The sequence below is a fragment of the Zingiber officinale genome, chromosome 6A, assembly GCF_018446385.1.
Source record: "Zingiber officinale cultivar Zhangliang chromosome 6A, Zo_v1.1, whole genome shotgun sequence".
NCBI lineage: Eukaryota > Viridiplantae > Streptophyta > Magnoliopsida > Zingiberales > Zingiberaceae > Zingiber > Zingiber officinale.
In genome coordinates this window covers 148,680,951-148,699,150 of record NC_055997.1, presented here as the reverse complement: position 1 = coordinate 148,699,150, position 18,200 = coordinate 148,680,951, and the positions used below count along the sequence as shown (strand labels likewise).

The window sequence follows — 18,200 nt, the reverse complement described above, 5'->3', positions numbered from 1 at the left end:
ACAACTATAATAATATTTAGCAAAATCTGAAAAACGGGCATCAACAATCAAAGAGGTTCCATCTCATACAATGCAATGAAATATACAAAGTAAAAGCAAATATTATGTAGCAAACACTAATACAGCCTAGTGATGCAAAGATTAAGTATACTTCAAATCATATACACTTTGAACAAGAGATTTTAGAATTTATCTTGAGATTTGCAAACGTGTATGGAATTGCTGAGCCCAAAACATACACCATAAAGAGAAGACCTTGAACCGAATCATGAGCAAATTGAATGTTTCAAGTATGAGCTTCCTTAGCCAGCCTAAATAATTATGTTCCCTTTAGGCTTTTTGCATATACTTTTCTAATTTCCCACAGACTTTCTCCAACTTCCTTCATAGCAGGTCGGTCAGATCGTGTAGGCGCAGCACACTCAAATGCCAGATCGAGCATCTTTCTGATAACTTCTTCGTCGACTTTTTCATCCAGCATGGGGTCTAGTATCTCCTGGACATTTCCTTCGTTATGTTTTCTGAAGGCCTGCAGTAAAAGGAAGGATATCAAAGATCAGGAAGACAAACACTGGGTATAGAGTTACTTTCTAAGGAAAACATCTTGAAGATCACCGCTCGATTCGCTGGTGTTCAGTCTCTCTGTTCATTTGACCCAACAGAGAAAATATATGATTAAATTATAATAGCTGATCAAGTAACATAATTGCGAACTGATTGGTTTCTTAAGCAGTCAAGTGGCACACTTTGGGTCCTTTGGGAGTTCAAAAACACAACCAAAGGGGACTTTGAAGAAATAAAGGAAGATGAAACAGCAACTACTAGTCTCTGACAATCAAATTTTTAGAAAGAACAAAATGCTGCTTACCCATCTTACTGTGATTCTTTCATCGGCATTTCTTTTCAGGTCTACAGGACGCCGTCCGGAAATAATTTCAATGAGCAAAATTCCAAATGAGAACACATCACTCTTTGGAGTGAGTTGATATGTCCTAAGGTATTCGGGATCAAGATACCCAGCAGTTCCCTTCACTTTGGTTGAGATGTGAGTCTGATCTGCATCTGTCGGACCAGACTTTGCAAACCCGAAGTCTGACACCTTGGCCCTATAGCTTTCTGTCAGCAGGATGTTCGATGACTTCACATCCCGGTGGATTATTGTTCTTTCTGTCAATGAGCCAATAGTTTAATTGTAGTTTCAGTTCACCAAAGAACAAAAGTAACTCAACCCAAATGACATGAGGACGAGAAATTAGATTTTCTAGGAGTCGGTCTCAGCTTGGTGCTCGTTTTAATAAACTGATGCTAATACAAGAAATCATTAGGTAATAGAAACTACTTAGGAGGTTCAATCGACAATTACATCTCTGGCAATTCGATCTCTAGCGCAATTAGTACTGGACATACATTGAAAAAGTCCAAGACATAAGAAAGGGAACATGAAAATTCCATGCATCTTAACTTATACTTACAAAATTGACTTGGGACAGGATAGAAGAAATCCTTAATGGCTGAGCTAAGATTCAAGCAAAAATTTAATCAAAATTGGCAAGAGGTGTCTACTTCATTTGTGAGACACTTGCATGCGAGTGAAACCAGAACTTATAAGAATTCTATCGAATCTCTCAATAAAGAGAAGGTTGAGATACCTCGAAATTGGCTATGGCATTGACTCTGGAAGAGAATAGACTAAGGTGTATTGAATACTTTGCTACATTTGTAAAGCAAAAATACAAAACTATTAAATCTATTTATAAATGAAAATAAATAAAAAAATGTGGGTTGTGAAAGAAATGGGAAAAGAAAAAAAAAATTACAACACTAACAAAGCCACACCTGCATATAGATGGAGGTAAGTCAATCCATGAGCAACATCGATAGCAATTCCTAAACGCTGATTGAAGTCCAATATCCTTCCATAGATACCTGAAAAATCAGAAAATTAAACCCATGACAGTCGAGAACACAACACCACAGCAAGGAAATTTGCAGCTTACCATCTAAATGCTCCCTCAGAGTACCATTTGGAACGAACTCAGTAATTATAATTCGTTCATTTCCTTTGGTAGTTACACCAAGCAACCTCACCAAATTTCCATGTTCAATCTTTGTGAGCAATTCGGCTTCATTGGTAAATTCGTCTTTCAAAGATGAAATTTGCTCCTATCCAAAAACTTATGTCAGCAGATGGCATCCAAGTAATATGAACAGATGCAAATTTCTCATCAAAATGCTTGGTTGTGGCGTACCAGTCAGAATAAGAAGCATATAACATAGCAACAAAGCAATGATACAAAGACCACCGAGTGTGTTCAAGCATCATGGAGCCAACTAAAGCACAATGTTTTCTGAAAAAAGGTTTGCTACCCTAGAGTGCATAGAGCTATCAACAAGATTCAGTACTCAATCAAGTGCAAGGTATGCTTGCTAGAAATAGCACAATTGATCTGTTTGAACAAGATCTAATATCCTTTTCCTCTCATTTATGGGAGAACGAAAAATGTTGGTCCTTCAAATATATGAGTAACTTATGTGAATGGGACAAGCACTTTGAGGATGACCTTGATTTCTCCTCAAGAGGTATCCATGCATGCTCGGTGTTATTAGTCCTCATCTCAATTGTTACCATCAAGACCTCTACCTCAGCCACTTAAGTAATCGAGATAAGGGACTCCTCTTATAGTCACTACTATCTTCTCTAAATAAAGGCAATAACCTTGCAACTATATTTTCGGAAAGACATCAGCATGGGAATAGACACATTGTAGAAATGAAAGAGACGACTGAATATATAAGGATTAGACAAGTTAAGGGCAAATATTCTAATTCTTTCATCATGGGATTACCAAAGTAGAAGCCTACTAGCTAGTGGTGATGGAATCCTATATCTTACTTCCAAAAGAGCTAATCAACAACCAATATGAATCATAAATTCATAATTCCCTCTAACCTTGATAAGTAGATATATCAGACAAAATCACTTGTGAGTAGAAACAGATCTCCCAATGTTTCTTACTTGATGGAAATTAAATTAATAAAATGTTGCATACATTTGATGCTAAGCCTATTTTATCTTCCTTTAGAAAGAGATATATAATTAGTTACCTTCTTTGCTCGTTTGATCGCAACGATTTGACCATCTGGTAAAACACCTTTGTACACAGTTCCAAATCCACCTTCACCTAATTTCATTAGAGGTGCAAAATTTTGAGTAGCTTTGACTATCTGATTAAGGGTGAGATGTACTGATCCAATTCTACTCAATTGAGGCGATGATGAAAATCGAGATGGACTGGGAGGAATTCTTGGAGTAGCTGGAATCTTTTCAGATGTGGAAGTTAATTCAAAAGATTCATTTAAATCCACTGGGACACAGAAAAAAAAAATCTAATTAGAACACAGGGAGAAACATAACAGATAAGCAACATTTATGCCCATGGACCAACAATGATTTCACAACATGAGATTGGCAGTTTGTTTCAGCATGTACTTAATGGTGTGAAACATATAGCAAAAAAAACACCATATATAATTTTCAAACTGTGATAAAAGTGTTCACTCTGGGTTTCGAGCAGCAATCAATTATTTTAAACCGGCAATTAAATCCTTTTTAATGTTTTTTTTCTTTTTCATGGACGGAAATGAAAATTTGTCACGTAAAATAATGGAATTCCCTAATCTATAGAAATATGAAATCCTTTCTTAACTATATGATAACTTCAATTTTCCACTTTAAAGAGTATTGTCTAGCCAACTTGCAAATGCAACCATAAACTTGAATAAAACTAAGGCAAGATGATTCATCATCACCAATCAACAACTACAGAAAACCATAAGTTGGTAAACTGAAAATACTGAAACAGATATATAATTCTGTAAGTGTAAGTTCATACTTGACTCGCTCGTTCCCTGCTGCCGGTCATGTACACTGTGATGGCTTTCTTCTTTTCGTTTAGCATAGAAGCAAGGGCAGAAGATACCACAACACAGTAGGAGCATTCCTGGAAGAGCAAGAGGGATATCTTGTTTTTCTGAAGAAATTATATACCGTTGCCCTTCTTCGGATGTATTAAATTCTCTCCCCTGACTATAGTTAGTGACATTTTCCAAAAACTGTAACAGTTTTCTTCCACCTTGCCTTATCAAGTTAACTGCAGTAAGCAATAAGAAAAAAAGTGACAAAAAACATTCCACTGTGTTCTCTAACAAAGCAATAGGACCTTCAAAAAGTAAAACTTAAGAAAGGAATAACTATTCAACTGATAAGTTTTGAGCAGATGTGCAATTTCATATGTGAGCTAGTTATAACAATGCAGCAAAACAACAGAAATTCACAGATATTTACAAGAATGTAAATCTATCTTCCTAGCAGTAGCAGAAATGCAGAATCATATAGTTCATAGAACAGAATTTAATATGAAGTGAACCATGTCAAAAAAAAAAAAAAAAAAACCACTAAAACTAATATTAATTACCCTCGACATGAAGTAATGGTGTGAAGTCTTCATTGCAGTACTTCTCTCCAATCTTTCCCCAATGTTCCATGTTGGGATCAGAAGCAAAACAGCCATTACTGGAGTAGGACTCAAGTGCCTTGCAGATCAGAACTGGATCCTCTATCCGTATTCCATTAATTAAGAGGTAGTACTCGTCGGATGATGATTCCGAGTACTGGACCTGATCGTAACCACATACTTTCAGAAGAGCTGGAACTGCAACCGAAGCCAAACCCCACGGTAATTGTGATAGCACCAACAACCACAGAGTAAACGAAGCCATTCACCAATTTTTAAGCAAACCCCCCAAAACGCTCTCTCTTCTACGCGCGCATCATAAGATCCAAGAGAGAGGAGAAAAGATTAAAAGTTACGAACCCGAGCATATAACCCTCAAAAGATCGGATTTTTAGCTCATAGCAAGCAGGCGCATGCCTCAAAATCCGACGATCAACAGTACACTAATCCTCCAATCGAAAGAGGGCAAGGAAGAAGAAAGGAACTGAAAACCTAGAAAGATCTCATATTGATGAGGAAGTGGATGATATTCCGATCGTCAAAGCAATGAATTCGACGTAACAATAAAATCCGGGGAGGATGAGAGAGGCGTGAAGCTTCGAAGAAGGAGATGGAGATGAGAGGATGAGGAAGCCGTGTGGAAGAAAGCAATAGGCGCGTGATGTGAGTTGTGCACGTGCTGCCGCGGTGGAATTAGGCGGGCGGCTGGGTAGTAACAAGTGTTCGGTACTAAATATCAAAATCAAAACTCGTATTAAAAAATTTATATTGCATTAAAATTTTGATATAATATAAATTTTATATTATGCATATTAAAATTTTAGTATAATGATATCGAAAATTTTAATATGATTTTCGATATAAAAATCGTAGTCATTACAACGTTAAAATGTTAATGTTTAAAAAACGAAAAGACGGCATATTTGCAGATGATCAAGTATCATAGCCGTAATTTTATATCTAAAATAATATATTAATGTATCTTCAACTTCAAATAATTCTGGTCAAATCGACTAAGATCAAAGTAGGATATTTCAGACATTAGATTATGAGTGAGCTGACGCATAGGATGGTGAGCAACATATTACCAATATATATATCTAAATTAAAGTAAAATTATGATATATATTGGAAAACAAGCAGCAACTATTTTCATAGCCAGAAATCAAGCAACAATAATGCTCGATGAACAGCAACTAGCAATAAACCAAATGTGCCATGCAACAGATAGAGTTGTTCCACCCACAACACTTGAAATGGAGAAAACATACGAAACTCAAATGGAAGTTTCGAGCTTCGAAAGACACATACATACCACACAATAAAACACCATACTGGCAAAAGTTTCCTCAGGGTGAAAGGTAACAATAGGTCGGTTATTCATCAAGTTGCAGCAGCAGCAACAAACCTCCGATCCGGAATCACTTTCTCGACAGTTTTTTATCTTCCTACTACTGACTGGTAAAGTAGACAGCTCGATAAGGACAACTAAAGCACACTCGCCAAGAAAGCAGTTGAATTTGAGCATGGAGGCCTATGATGACAATGCAAACGCTACAGCTTGACTGGAGTTTCCACCACGCAGCGAACCCCAGGTATCACTATCGTGTTCGAAACAACCGTTCATAGGACTTGCTTATATTCCTCCCAATCGAAGATGATCAATTCTTTGTTCCCGCATCCTGGTAGCATTGGCGCATCCTCGTAAGGAGAAGGGAAGTGTAAGCATATTGATTAATCCCAAGTGAAAAAAAAACATAAACACAGTTTTGCAACTAAAGGAAACACTGGCTGGCAGAAGATTATTACACAATGGCTGAGAGAGAACTAATGATACCTCATCATGTATTATGAACTGGACAATAGCAGCTACAAATTAAACGGAACATAGTTAAATGTCAAGTCGCTAAATGCTCCATGATATCAAGCTTAAAAACAAATTAATTCAGAGTAGTGCAGAATTTGTAATATCTGTGTGCATTACACATAAATAACACAATTTGGCTAAGTCAAGTAAATGCAAAATAACTTGTAAAAAGGTGCTGAAGTGATGAACATTTACTTATTAGTTTCCCTTATAGCAATAGTAGAGACCATAACTAACAATCAAAACCTGAGAGGCCGAGACTGGAAATAACTTCCACAAACTCAAGTGAAAACTGAGTCTAAAGCATTTCAAGTCAGACTGAGCAAAATGCAAACCCTCCTCAGAGGAAAAATATCACCAAATACATTAACTTCTATTATACAAGCTGGAAAGTTTGAAAGAATAGTTACTGTCCACAATCTTAAAAGAATTGTTATATGAAGATAAGTTGAGGCAGCTTTGCGGCAAAGGAGATGATCATTTAGATATTTTAATTTATGCTATAGTAAATAATATAGATATTAAAAGGTGCTTAAATAAATGAGAACTTGTTCAGCCATTAATTTCCCAAAAACAAAAGCACAACTTAAATGAACTATACCAGGCATGCCATATAAAATCCATTAAAAAAAACTTAAAAGACAGCTAATAAAGTTAACAGCAGCTACCATATAAAGTCCAAGCATTTGCAGTGCTCCCATGACTATCAATGTTTGACCATAAACTTGACGACAATTAATTCTGTGAATATGGGACTGATTTCAATAGGCACGAAGTTGCAAGCCACCCACCATGGAAGGCACTTCATCCATCACTAAAAACATATAAAAAATCAAAAAAAATGTAATTGAAGATATTTCATCAAACATCAGAAGGCTAGTCATTGTATGAATGTATGAAATTTTCTAAACAAAAGTTATAACAGCAATACCTCATTTTTTTACCATTAAAATCTTCTTCAAATAAAGTATCACACAAAGTACTGATTAGACCAAAGTGATTGTGCTTTATATTGTTCAGGCAGCAGAGTCTGCTGTGGATTTGAGTGCTGATTTTGCTGCACATTGAAAGGTTTCAGTTGTTCGAAGAGCTGGAAATCATGCCATCTTCGTCCATTGACAATTTCAGATTGCACGTTAGAAACTTGCTTTCCAGGGAATGGGAAGGTGGAAACAGTTGCAAATGGAGTAGTATTGCTCGTGTTAATGTATGGAACCCTGTGTGTTATTTTATCAAAAGAATTATCCACGCCCATGCTTTTGGTAGATGATCTACTAGTATCTAACCAGCTATAATCATCAATCTCATGTAGCTGATCATTGGTGCAAGAATTTGGAATACCTCCATTCTGCTGTCTAGAACTGATATGGCTAAATCCAGGAGGTGGCCCAGCATACCTAACCGGACGACTTACAGGACTTTTCTTCAAAGATGGAAAGCCAGAGGGCTTCATAGCCAAACCATCAGAAATGGCTCCTGATGGCAATATAGTGTCAAATGCAGATGGCAACACTACATCTGCAGCTGTAATTTGATTGGAGAATGTGTTATCGGCATCCAGATTAACAGAAGTTGACAATACATGTGAGAATGGTTGAGGCTGCACCATACTTGAGCTTTCTTGCAATACCTGCTTATTCAAATGCCCATTTTCTGTTATATTCATATTCTTAATACCATTTGATAAGCATGCTTCCTGCTTTGAGAACCATTCGTTATTCGGTAGTGCAGGCACATTAATTTGACCAAAATTTGGAGAAAGATGCCGAGCTGGCATTGCCTGATCAGAAAGAAAATATTCTTGTACAGGGTTGATCAAATTAAAAGCAGTTAACTTAGCATCTGCATACTTCTCAGAGGTAGGAGGCTTGAACACAATTTCTTCTTCATCATCTTCTCCTCCCATATAGATGTGGTCCTTGATTTCTGCCACTCCAAGACTAGACGTCCTTTGTGCAACCCAAAGATCAGCCACATCTTTGATTTCACTTCCCTGCTTCTTAACACCTGAATCCAGCAGACCTTGAAAGGTAGGGTCCATATTACCATCAAATACTGGAGGCTCACTGCTCAGAATAAATTTTTTCCGGTTTGGATCGATATATAATTTTTTCTGTTCAATATAAACAATATTTGAAAGAGACCGTCCGGCTGCCAGAATCCTTTGAACACGGGATACACTGTCTTTCATGCCACCATCATTCATGAGAGGATGCTTCCTTGAAAAATCTAAAATGAGTTGTGCTGGCACTAACGGTAAGAATCCTCTCAACTCAAAATCCTCCCAAAGTGCAAGTCTATTCCCAGTTTCTTCTCCATCATACCTACTCATGTTAAAAAAGCAAGCTTCATCATCATCACCGTCAATAGATGCAAGTCCTGTCTCAATAAGTTTGTTCATAAAAGAAATGCAGTGATTCCAGAAGAACAGTCTTGCACCCTCTTCTTTTTCCTCCATATCAGAACTGGCTGCTATGTCTTGATGACATGCCAGCCATTCAATGAAAAGCAGAATACCAGGCAAAAGATAGCTTGATGCAGAATCTTGCAGCTCAACACATCTCTTGAGAATATACCCAGCAAATTCGAAGGCTGATGTAAAGGCGTTCTGCAATAACACTCTACGTTGAAGGATCTCTGCATATGATTGGTTCTCTGACTCCCTTTTCACATTGTGAACAGTGAATATCATAATGGAAATAAGCCTCAGCATGGTTAATGAGTTTTCAGCACCAGTCAATCCAAAATTAAGTTCCTCTTGGGGACCAGAGGAAAGGAGCACAATCAGATCATTAATTACTGAGCCAAATACTTCACCAAAAGTCTCCAAGCTGTTGAAGTCAGAAAACATGTTAATTAATCAGAATAAAGGTTGGCAATATATAACATATAAACTGATCGTACCTTGTCCTTGTAAAAAGGATTCCGTGAAGACGAACAAAACGAATTGAGAAGGCTTTAAATAATTCAGATTTTGTGAGTTTTTGATCTTTGATGTGTGAAGTTTCAATTTTAGTATCTTTTTGCATGAGCTTTAGATCCCCTCTTCCTCTACCTCGACCAGTTGAGCGCATACGCATTTTTCGGCCTGAAGCAACCTTCATGTTGCCAGGTAGCTGAGAGAAACTTTGACGATTCTATAGAAAAGATATTCATATATCAAATACAGACAAGGAAGAATCAAACGCATGACAAATCAAATAGTCAAGTCTGATTTTACATGGAAAAAAGGACAATAGGTTCATGTTCTTTCCTTGCAAAGACAAGGAGGACAAGACTGTACATTTTCAAGAAAGGGGGAGAGAGATCAAAAGCTAATAATCACAATGCAGTCAATGAACGATTATTGGCATCTATCATAGATAAATTCATCACTTGCAAAATCCACATTCAACATAAAAAAGAAGAAAAAAACACAACTTGCCAACAATATGTTCAGTTTGCTTGCAAGTTGGGCCATAATCAAGAAAAAAACAAATACCAAAAGCATTGTGTAACAGTATCATGGTCAAGTATTTAATTATTCAAAATAAATGATAACAGTGAAAGGCATCAGTGATGTTGCAAAGAGGTGGCAGTCAAATTGCTGCATTTGTAAGTAATCCAAAAAATCAAATTTATTTGAACACATTTAAAGAACACCAGCTCGATGCATGCATGCAAAAAAAATTGACCACATTAGTAACAGAAACGAAAAAAGGCAGACTCATATTAGTTGGATCATACAAAAAAGGTACCTTCTCAAAAGCAATTATCAAGTTATCTCTTGCAGTCGAAAAGGGAATTTCAACTGCCAAACTTCTGAAGTAGCGGTATACTGACAACAGTTCATCAGCTGAATAGGAAGCAAGTATTGCCAGCTGCAACCATATAGATTTTATATAGATAATAAATAGAACAAGAACCATGTAAACAGAAGCAGCTAGATAATATGAACTGCTCAATGCAACAACATACAAACCTGATGATGTGGGTTGCCACTTGAAGGGTAGAGAGAAACTGCCTGCAAATAGTAACTTGAAGCAGCTGCAAAATCACGACTAACAGAGTCCCCTTCTCCATATAGTCCTTTATAACGCGCAAGGTCTCCCAAATATATCAGACACCGGTGACAAGACACAAGCCCTTTCTGCATCTCAGACAAATTCTTTTCATCTTTCATCGAAACAATTTCAGTTTCAATTCCCTCATTAAAGTAGCTCAATGGCAGCCCATACTTTGCTCTAATCTTCAATATGAGATCATGGTAAAATCCAGTAGCTTCTGTCAGGAAGCTTCTGAAAACATAGTGGATTTTCTTAATTTTATCAGGGTGAACAAGGACCTTCCTACCTGCTGGTAGATTTGATCCTGTACCAGCCGAGACTGCAGCATTAATATGCTGCCTAAATTCCTCGATTCTTCTGTAATGCAGTTGCCATAGGACAAACTCTATGTCTTTCTTCTCAGAAAAATCCCGATCTTCAAGAATTATGGCCTCATAGTTTTCTCGCATTTGAAGCCAAGCATTTGGGTCTGAAGGTACTTTTGACTTTGCAGATAGCCGTAGTCCATTCTCCAATTCAACATTCTAAGAGATAGGCCACAAATTACAGTTAAGAACTGAATATGATGCAGCAATATCGTGATGGATAGAAAGCCAAACAAAATTCCTTTACCATTCAGGATAGATGCAACATTAAAATATAGGGGACAAAATACAGTTAATAACTTGAGAAGCCACATATGAAATGAGGGGCACTGTCCTAATATGTCGTTTCACTCAATACGGTATCAGGAAACTTGAGAAGGGATGCATAATTTTTTCGTCATTATGTGGGGAGTGGGGTAATCCAATACTTAACTAGATCAGGTTTTTTTTTTAAAAAAAAAAAAGAGAGAGAGAATGAAATAAGAATTTTGTAGGTTAGGTTGGTTGATATGCATTGGTCTTCTTGTTCTATGATTGATTAACATAAAATCTAAATAACATTAGTTTTCTTAGATTGCTTCATTTTATATAAAGAGTTACAATGTAGAAAAAATGATATTAATTGTTTTGATGGACTATATTGATATAGTATGGCAGGTTTTTTTTTTTTTGCATTTTGATACACAATCTTTTGCATTATTGTCGACATAATTAATTCTTAGACAACCACATAAGTGAATATATAAATCAGCTACCACAAATGACCCTCAGGTGGGTACCGTGTTAAAACTTTTATACAAAAAAAACTTTCTATAAACTATAAACTTATGGTACTTCTAAGTGGACCTTTTTAAAGTTATATAATAGATGGAACTACAAAATAATCAAAAAACCAGTAAATGCCTCAAAATTAGCCATGCATATTTTATTGGTACTTTAATCACCACTTTATCAAATCTACAATTAAATGACAAGCAAAAAAATGGAACTATGAAGATTCAAACCAAACAATTTCACACTAAGTAGTTGTACTGTTATAAGGGTGAAACACTGAAATTGGGTCTTTAAAAGGGCTAAAAGGACCATAAGTAGATCCTATTTCTGCATGCCTATAGTAGATCCCATGCTTATGGCATAGGCATGTGCAATGAGGGACACTATTGCATATTTCATATGCAGTCCTAATATGTCATTTTGCTCAATACAGTATCAGGTAACTTGAAAAAGGGATGCATAATACTTACATCATTTGTGGGATAATCCAATACTTAGCTAGATCAGTTTCAAAGAAATGAGAAATGTATTAGGAATTTTGGAGCTACGAAGATTCAACCAAAAACAATTTCACACGAAAGAGTTTAAGGTCTACTGTTATCAGAGTGAAACACTGAAATTGGGGTCATTGAAAGGACCCAAAGAACCATAAGTAGATCCTATTTCTGCATGCTTATATAACTAAGTAACCTGTCAATATTGTGCTACTGTATTTGGAGCTCTTATGTGTCCAGCTACATGGTTACATAATCATCAAAGTTTTGTAGGTGAAACACAAGTGCCAATTAAATTATAATAAAAATAAACTACTTCTGAATTTGAATAATGTATAAGAAAGTAAAAAACTTGTATTAGAATTAAATTACTACTGCAGCAAAAATAAGAGCTGCTCAAAGTGACTAAGAATTCTCCACAAGGTCGCACCTTATCATAAAGCCGCTGTGCAAACTCCCATGATGAAAGAGAACTATCCATCGGAACAGTCATCATCCATCAAATGTGCATACCATATCCTTCCTAGGAAAAAAATGCAACTTTAGACCAACGAATTACAATTCTAGGTCAAGAAAAACTCCCCAAATAGAATCAAGCTCAATTACAAACAGAGAGAAAGAAATAATCATCGATCATAGAGACAACCTAATTCTTGGCGTGTAAAAACACCCAAAGAAACATCCAAAGCGTTATGTAGCCAATTCTCGTCTCCAAATAACGAATCACGAACCCTCTCAAAAGATCCCACTTTCCTCTATAACTTTACCTCGACCCACCCAAATCCAAACCTAACAAAACCACCACGTCCTAATAAGAAACCCCCAAAACCGACCAAAATCCCATCCAACCAAGACCCTGAACCCTCATCAACGCAACGCACATCGATCCACGAAATTCCAACGCAAAGCGATCCGGACTAAACAGATCCCCTCCAAACTGACCCGGGACACGCAGGTGGCGGCGACAACAAGGCCGACACCTTGGTTGCAGGTCCAAGACCTCATCGATTAAGCCGAAGAGCATTGTGAATACGATAATCGGCGTACCTGATGCGCAGATCGAAGGCGAGAGGAAGGGCGATGGGCGAAAGGCGGAGCTTTCCCGTCAAAGAAGGGGGAGCGATGAAGCAAAACAACGACCGCCTCTGCCAAATTTGGTTAATATATTTTTTTATTCCTCCCTTTAGCCAAGAAAAGAAGCGAAAAGACCTATTTATATAAATTAGGGACTTTTCGCATATTTACCTTTTCAAATAGAAAATATTTTTAACCCTTAAAACAAGTATTTTACTATTTTAAGATATTTTCTACCTCGTTAATTATTTATAAATGCCAATAATTAATTAAATTATTTACATTAAAAAATTAATCAATATTAATAAAGCCTAATCCTAAAGGCACCTTCATATTTTAAAAAACAATAACATATTTTAAATATTAAACCTTGCCAACGAGTAAGATGTGCCAATATATAATTTCTGAAGTGCAAGGGACCGTTTAATAATTGCCATTTTTTATTGGTATGGGGGTACTTTTTCATAAAACTACCATTAGTTTTTCTATTCCAAATCTTCCGCCATTCAGTTTTTTGTCTGGGAAAAGCTCAATCTGCGGGTGCAGCGAAATGAGATGGATGTCTGTGTTGCTTTCCACAGCTTTCTTGATCGGTAGTCATGGTGCTTGTCTCAGTTGCACGCAGTTCAACAAAGCTGTGGGAAGTCACGCAGAGAAACCACTGAAGGAGCTCGTCTCCATCAAGTTCAGTAAGAACAGATCAGTTGCTTGTTTCCTTTGATTGCACGGTGACAATCAAGCTCGTAGATCTGGTCCTGAACTGGATGCAATTCAAGGACTGAGACATTGGAAGACTTTGCAGGAAAGAAAAAGATGAAAAGTGGTCAGTATTACTGATTATAATCACAGAGTATGTTTTAAAGATAATCTTGCGTCAGATAACTTGTTGAGCTGCGAATTATAATTTAGTTTACTGATTCTAATTGCACATGGCCAGTGAATTCTCAGTCGAAATTGTTTCACGAAGAGAAAGAGCTTACTCCAACTCAAACTTTCCCAACTGCCAGTTAGTCAATCAATACAAGACCCATCAGCGATCGAAATATAGGAAACGTCGCAGTCGTGATGAGAAAGAACAGTTGACAGAGATTAGGATTGGGATCGGGAAGGTAGCCAGTCACTTTCCTGTGCGTTTAGGAACACTTGCGTCCTGCTTTTCCATTTAGTTAATGAGTGATGGCTAAACAAGGATGTGACAATCACTCACTCCCCTTCCCTATCCAATTTTCCACGGTGAAGCAGGATGGAGGAACAGAATCGATGTCAGTAGGTAAGCTGCTACCTTTGCACTCTTCAAAGTTGAAATTACAATCCTCTGCTGCGTTTGCCATGTCCTAGGTTTTGGTTTGAGGGAGTATAGATGAGGAGATGGGTGGAGAAAGGGAAAAGAAGTAGGATTGCTTGGAGGAAGGAGAAAAGGTGCAATCTTTAGGAGGTCCGAGATCGTTCCCATTTGAATTGAAGATGCTACGGAATGATCGTCTTGTTTAGGAGTTTCTTTTATCGGATGGTGTCGATCTTTAGATGGCAAAGAGGTTTGGTAAAGCTGCTTTCTTTGGGCACCGAACTCGGCGTTTCTACTGTCCTATGTTTTGATTTGGAAAGGAGACAGTATAAATGAGGAAATAGGAAGAGAGGGGATAAAGGTTGGAGGTTTGAGAGCAGTTGGGAGTTGTAAAAAGTGCGATTTTTTTTCGTCTTGTTGTATGTTTTTGATTTTGGTGAAGACAGGAATACAGATTGGATTCGAAAGGTGCGATTTTTGTCGAGTCAAGTCCACGAAGGTCCTGCCGATGGCTGGAGAGCGGAATCTCAACGAGGGGGTGGTGGGCGTCGGCTCCGGCTGTGTCGTGGCTGAGAACGAGGATTCCGTCTCCTCCCGCTCCGTCGCCGAGGCATCCGAAGAGGGGGAGCTTCGTCCCGGCGCCATGAGGATCTTTGGGTTCTCCATCTCCGGCGGCAGAGAGGATAGTCCTGCCGCCGAAAAGGAACCCTACGTCGTAACCCGCCAGTTCTTTCCCGAGGGAGGTGGCTCGTCGCCGGAGCCGGAAGAGGACGGGAGGCTGTTGGAGGAGCCGCAGGCCGCGAAGAAGAGCCGGAGGGGGCCGCGGTCGAGGAGTTCTCAGTTCCGCGGCGTCACTTTCTACAGGAGGACCGGGAGATGGGAATCGCATATCTGGTTAGCTTCCTCTTCTTCTGCGATGGCTTCAACCTCTACCAAAGATTGCATTTTTAGCATCCTTCGATTACTTTTTCTGGCTTCACGTCAATCTTGTTTCCACCCATTAATTTTCAGGGATTGCGGAAAACAAGTTTATCTGGGTAATGTTAACACGACGTGGTTGAAATGTTTCATCTTGTATCTTATTTGAATCAAAACCCTAGAAATCAAACACTGAATGTTTCAAGCTCGTTGACTTGTTTCCTTGCAATTTGTTTCTATAGGTGGATTTGACACTGCACATGCTGCAGCAAGGTTTGCTCTACTGACCCTGCTTCATTGTTTGATTCTTCATCTAAATGCATCTCAATGCAGGGCCTATGACCGAGCAGCGATCAAGTTCCGCGGAACAGATGCAGATATTAACTTCGATCTGGATGATTATAAAGAGGATCTAGGACAGGTGAGACTGAGTAGGACGTTTACATGATGAATCACACTGCTTCATGAACTTAACACACATGTTTCTATGACTGAACGCAGATGAGGAATCTCACTAAGGAGGATTTTGTTCTCGTTCTTCGACGTGAGAGCACGAGCTACCCTAGAGGAAGCTCCATGTACAGAGGAGTGACCTTGCACAAATGTGGCAAGTGGGAAGCAAGAATGGGCCAGTTCTTGGGTAAAAAGTATACTTCTGCTCTTTCTTTGAAGTAGAGTTATGGTTCATGTTCATGTTCATGTTCATGTTCGATGGATGATATATTTGTTTGGGATCTCAGGTATGTCTATCTAGGTCTTTTTGAGACAGAAATTGAAGCTGCAAGGTACATAAAAAAGTCTTGGTCTTTTCATGTTGGTGCACTTTGAGTGGATCATGGGGGTGTTCTCCTTTGCTTATTTGAATTTCTTCAGAGCTTATGACAAGGCTGCAATCAAATGCAACGGAAAGGATGCAGTCACAAACCTTGATCGTAGCATCTATAAGGAGCTCAACACATCCAGTGAGTTTTCTAGGGGAAGTACACTCTATTCCTTTACGATGAAATTGCTTCATTTATAACATCTCAATCAGTGAGTTGGCATTATCAGTGTGCATTATCGGTGTCATTTGTATTCAGAAATTTAACTGAAACTGTGACCGGAGATAAATTGATGATGGATAAGCTTTAGGTGCAAAATTATGTTATCTAAGTTTGAGGATAGACGATAAAATGGGTCGAACTTCAAGTCAGCAAACTGAAATCTGTGTTGTTTTAACCAGAGAGTAATTGTATGATTACAGCAAACCATGGCCAGCTTGAACACAACCTTGACCTTTGTTTGGGGAACTCAGGGTACAAAGGAAATCCTCTCGAGTCGATGATCAGTGAGTCCCGCTGGAATAGCACCATTAAATCTAAGGTATAATTTCTTTCTGACCTCAATTTTCTAGCCTCTATACATGGTTCATACCTCATTGAAATCGATTTCTTTTGGCTTTCGGTCTCATTGCTAAAGAAAGAAAGTTTGACAAACCTATAATTTTGCTTGTTGAAACCACTTAATGCTGTTTCTTCACCTCCTAGTTTGATGAGAAACTCCAGCTTCCTGAGGAGAAAAACAACACAAGTAGCTTTACGCATGGCAATGCTCGATCTTCCTCACCATTTCAGTTTCCTCCAATGAATTTGCCTCGAGCGAATCAGGTAAGTTTCCTCTGATTGAAGCAAATACTGGTTGTTTCTCTATTTCATGGAAGCTGATGACTGTCCATTAAGTATTCCTAATTGGACCATAGAATTTCAGTTAGGTTAGGTTCTTTCTAAACAACCCTTGGTTTTGTTTGGTGAAAAGCATAAATCTACTTCCATTGGTTTGATATTCTTAATTGCATCTTACCCGAGAAGTAAACCTAATAAGTAATGTAATTATCTTTATGACAACTACATTTTTTATGGTTATTGGTTAATCATAAATGAGTCACAAAGTGGCATGAATACAAAGACAAAGTGATCTAATCTTAACTGATAATTATAGATTTAAATAGCTAAAACATGGTACAAAACTTGCAAGTTCAAATACATTTGCATATTTGGATGCTGACTGAGTAGAAGCATTCGATAAACTCTAGCCTGATTCAGTTTTAATAACTCCAAACCAAATACAAGCTACTGCAAAACCAAACTGTCATTTTTTTGGAGAATGTTCTTGTTCTGTTCAAATGAAAACAGACAGAAACTTTTCGATCTACTTTGTCTGGTTTTGATTTTGTTTCTTACAAACCAACTGCCTTCCCTCAACTCTCCTTTGGCTCGTTGATGCAGAATCCAAGCAGCAGCAATGGAGTTGCAAGGCCTGGAGGAGCAGGGTTTTTGTACAACTTCATGGCCAGCAACAAGAGACCCATTTGGGTTGGCGAAGCAGCAGCAGCAGGAGGAGGAACCAATCATCACCTGCCATGCCATCCACCACATCACTCGATCATGGTTTTGCAGCATCATCAGGATTCCCACAAGTAGTGGCAGCAGCAGTAGAAGAAGAAGAGGAGGAGGAGGAGGAGGCCAAGAACTCTTCTTTCTGCTCAATTAAGGATCCATTTTGGCTTTTGTTTTCTCCTAGTTTTATGGAAGTGTTTCTGCCGCTTGTTTTTATGGAAAAGCTTCATGTTGTCCAAATTTGATCTTTGAGAAGAAGTTTCAAGTTCATTAATTAGTGTTTATGTTCTTATCTTGTTCATTTGTGGCAAGAATTTTAGCTGTGAATGATTTAGAGTAACAGTGGCCCTGTTAATTAGTGAATGATTGATGTTCTAATCTTGTTCAATTAAGGACCCATTTAAATAGCTGTGAATGATTTTGGTTCAAAATATTTTTTAAAAAAAAATTGGGAAGGTGCGTTTTGAAAAAGGTAGGAGATTTAAAAA

The 18,200-nt window shown here is 37.9% G+C and overlaps 3 protein-coding genes across 7 annotated transcripts; 1 reads left to right on the top strand and 2 right to left on the bottom strand.

The window, feature by feature from the left end:
• Positions 1 to 40: 40 nt before the first annotated feature.
• Positions 41 to 5,188, bottom strand: LOC121998669 (calmodulin-binding receptor-like cytoplasmic kinase 3). Its single transcript, XM_042553673.1, has 7 exons — positions 4,476 to 5,188; positions 3,894 to 4,151; positions 3,106 to 3,365; positions 1,998 to 2,163; positions 1,837 to 1,926; positions 869 to 1,167; positions 41 to 529 (listed from the first exon to the last, which is right to left on the bottom strand). The coding sequence occupies exons 1-7, from the start codon at positions 4,777 to 4,779 to the stop codon at positions 320 to 322; spliced, it is 1,587 nt and encodes a 528-aa protein (XP_042409607.1). The 5' UTR covers positions 4,780 to 5,188; the 3' UTR covers positions 41 to 319.
• Positions 5,189 to 5,611: 423 nt separating this feature from the next.
• Positions 5,612 to 13,246, bottom strand: LOC121998667 (protein SMG7-like). Of its 3 annotated transcripts, none has more exons than XM_042553670.1 (8): positions 13,108 to 13,246; positions 12,491 to 12,583; positions 10,343 to 10,951; positions 10,119 to 10,241; positions 9,286 to 9,518; positions 7,313 to 9,212; positions 7,050 to 7,195; positions 5,612 to 6,215 (listed from the first exon to the last, which is right to left on the bottom strand). In XM_042553670.1, exons 2-6 carry the CDS (start codon positions 12,554 to 12,556, stop codon positions 7,352 to 7,354), a joined length of 2,892 nt encoding a protein of 963 aa, XP_042409604.1. In that variant the 5' UTR covers positions 12,557 to 12,583; positions 13,108 to 13,246; the 3' UTR covers positions 5,612 to 6,215; positions 7,050 to 7,195; positions 7,313 to 7,351. The 3 variants fall into 3 exon arrangements, with proteins under 3 accessions (XP_042409604.1, XP_042409605.1, XP_042409606.1); XM_042553671.1 differs by having other exon boundaries at positions 5,612 to 6,196; XM_042553672.1 differs by having other exon boundaries at positions 12,491 to 12,579.
• A 385-nt stretch (positions 13,247 to 13,631) lies between these two features.
• On the top strand, positions 13,632 to 17,986 carry LOC121998666 (AP2-like ethylene-responsive transcription factor TOE3). Of its 3 annotated transcripts, none has more exons than XM_042553667.1 (12): positions 13,632 to 13,957; positions 14,072 to 14,404; positions 14,866 to 15,313; positions 15,431 to 15,456; positions 15,580 to 15,610; positions 15,671 to 15,758; positions 15,839 to 15,984; positions 16,078 to 16,122; positions 16,211 to 16,299; positions 16,560 to 16,699; positions 16,864 to 16,983; positions 17,602 to 17,986. In XM_042553667.1, exons 2-12 carry the CDS (start codon positions 14,311 to 14,313, stop codon positions 17,794 to 17,796), a joined length of 1,422 nt encoding a protein of 473 aa, XP_042409601.1. In that variant the 5' UTR covers positions 13,632 to 13,957; positions 14,072 to 14,310; the 3' UTR covers positions 17,797 to 17,986. The 3 variants fall into 3 exon arrangements, with proteins under 3 accessions (XP_042409601.1, XP_042409602.1, XP_042409603.1); XM_042553668.1 differs by having other exon boundaries at positions 13,632 to 13,984; XM_042553669.1 differs by having other exon boundaries at positions 13,633 to 13,957; positions 16,581 to 16,699.
• Positions 17,987 to 18,200: the final 214 nt, after the last annotated feature.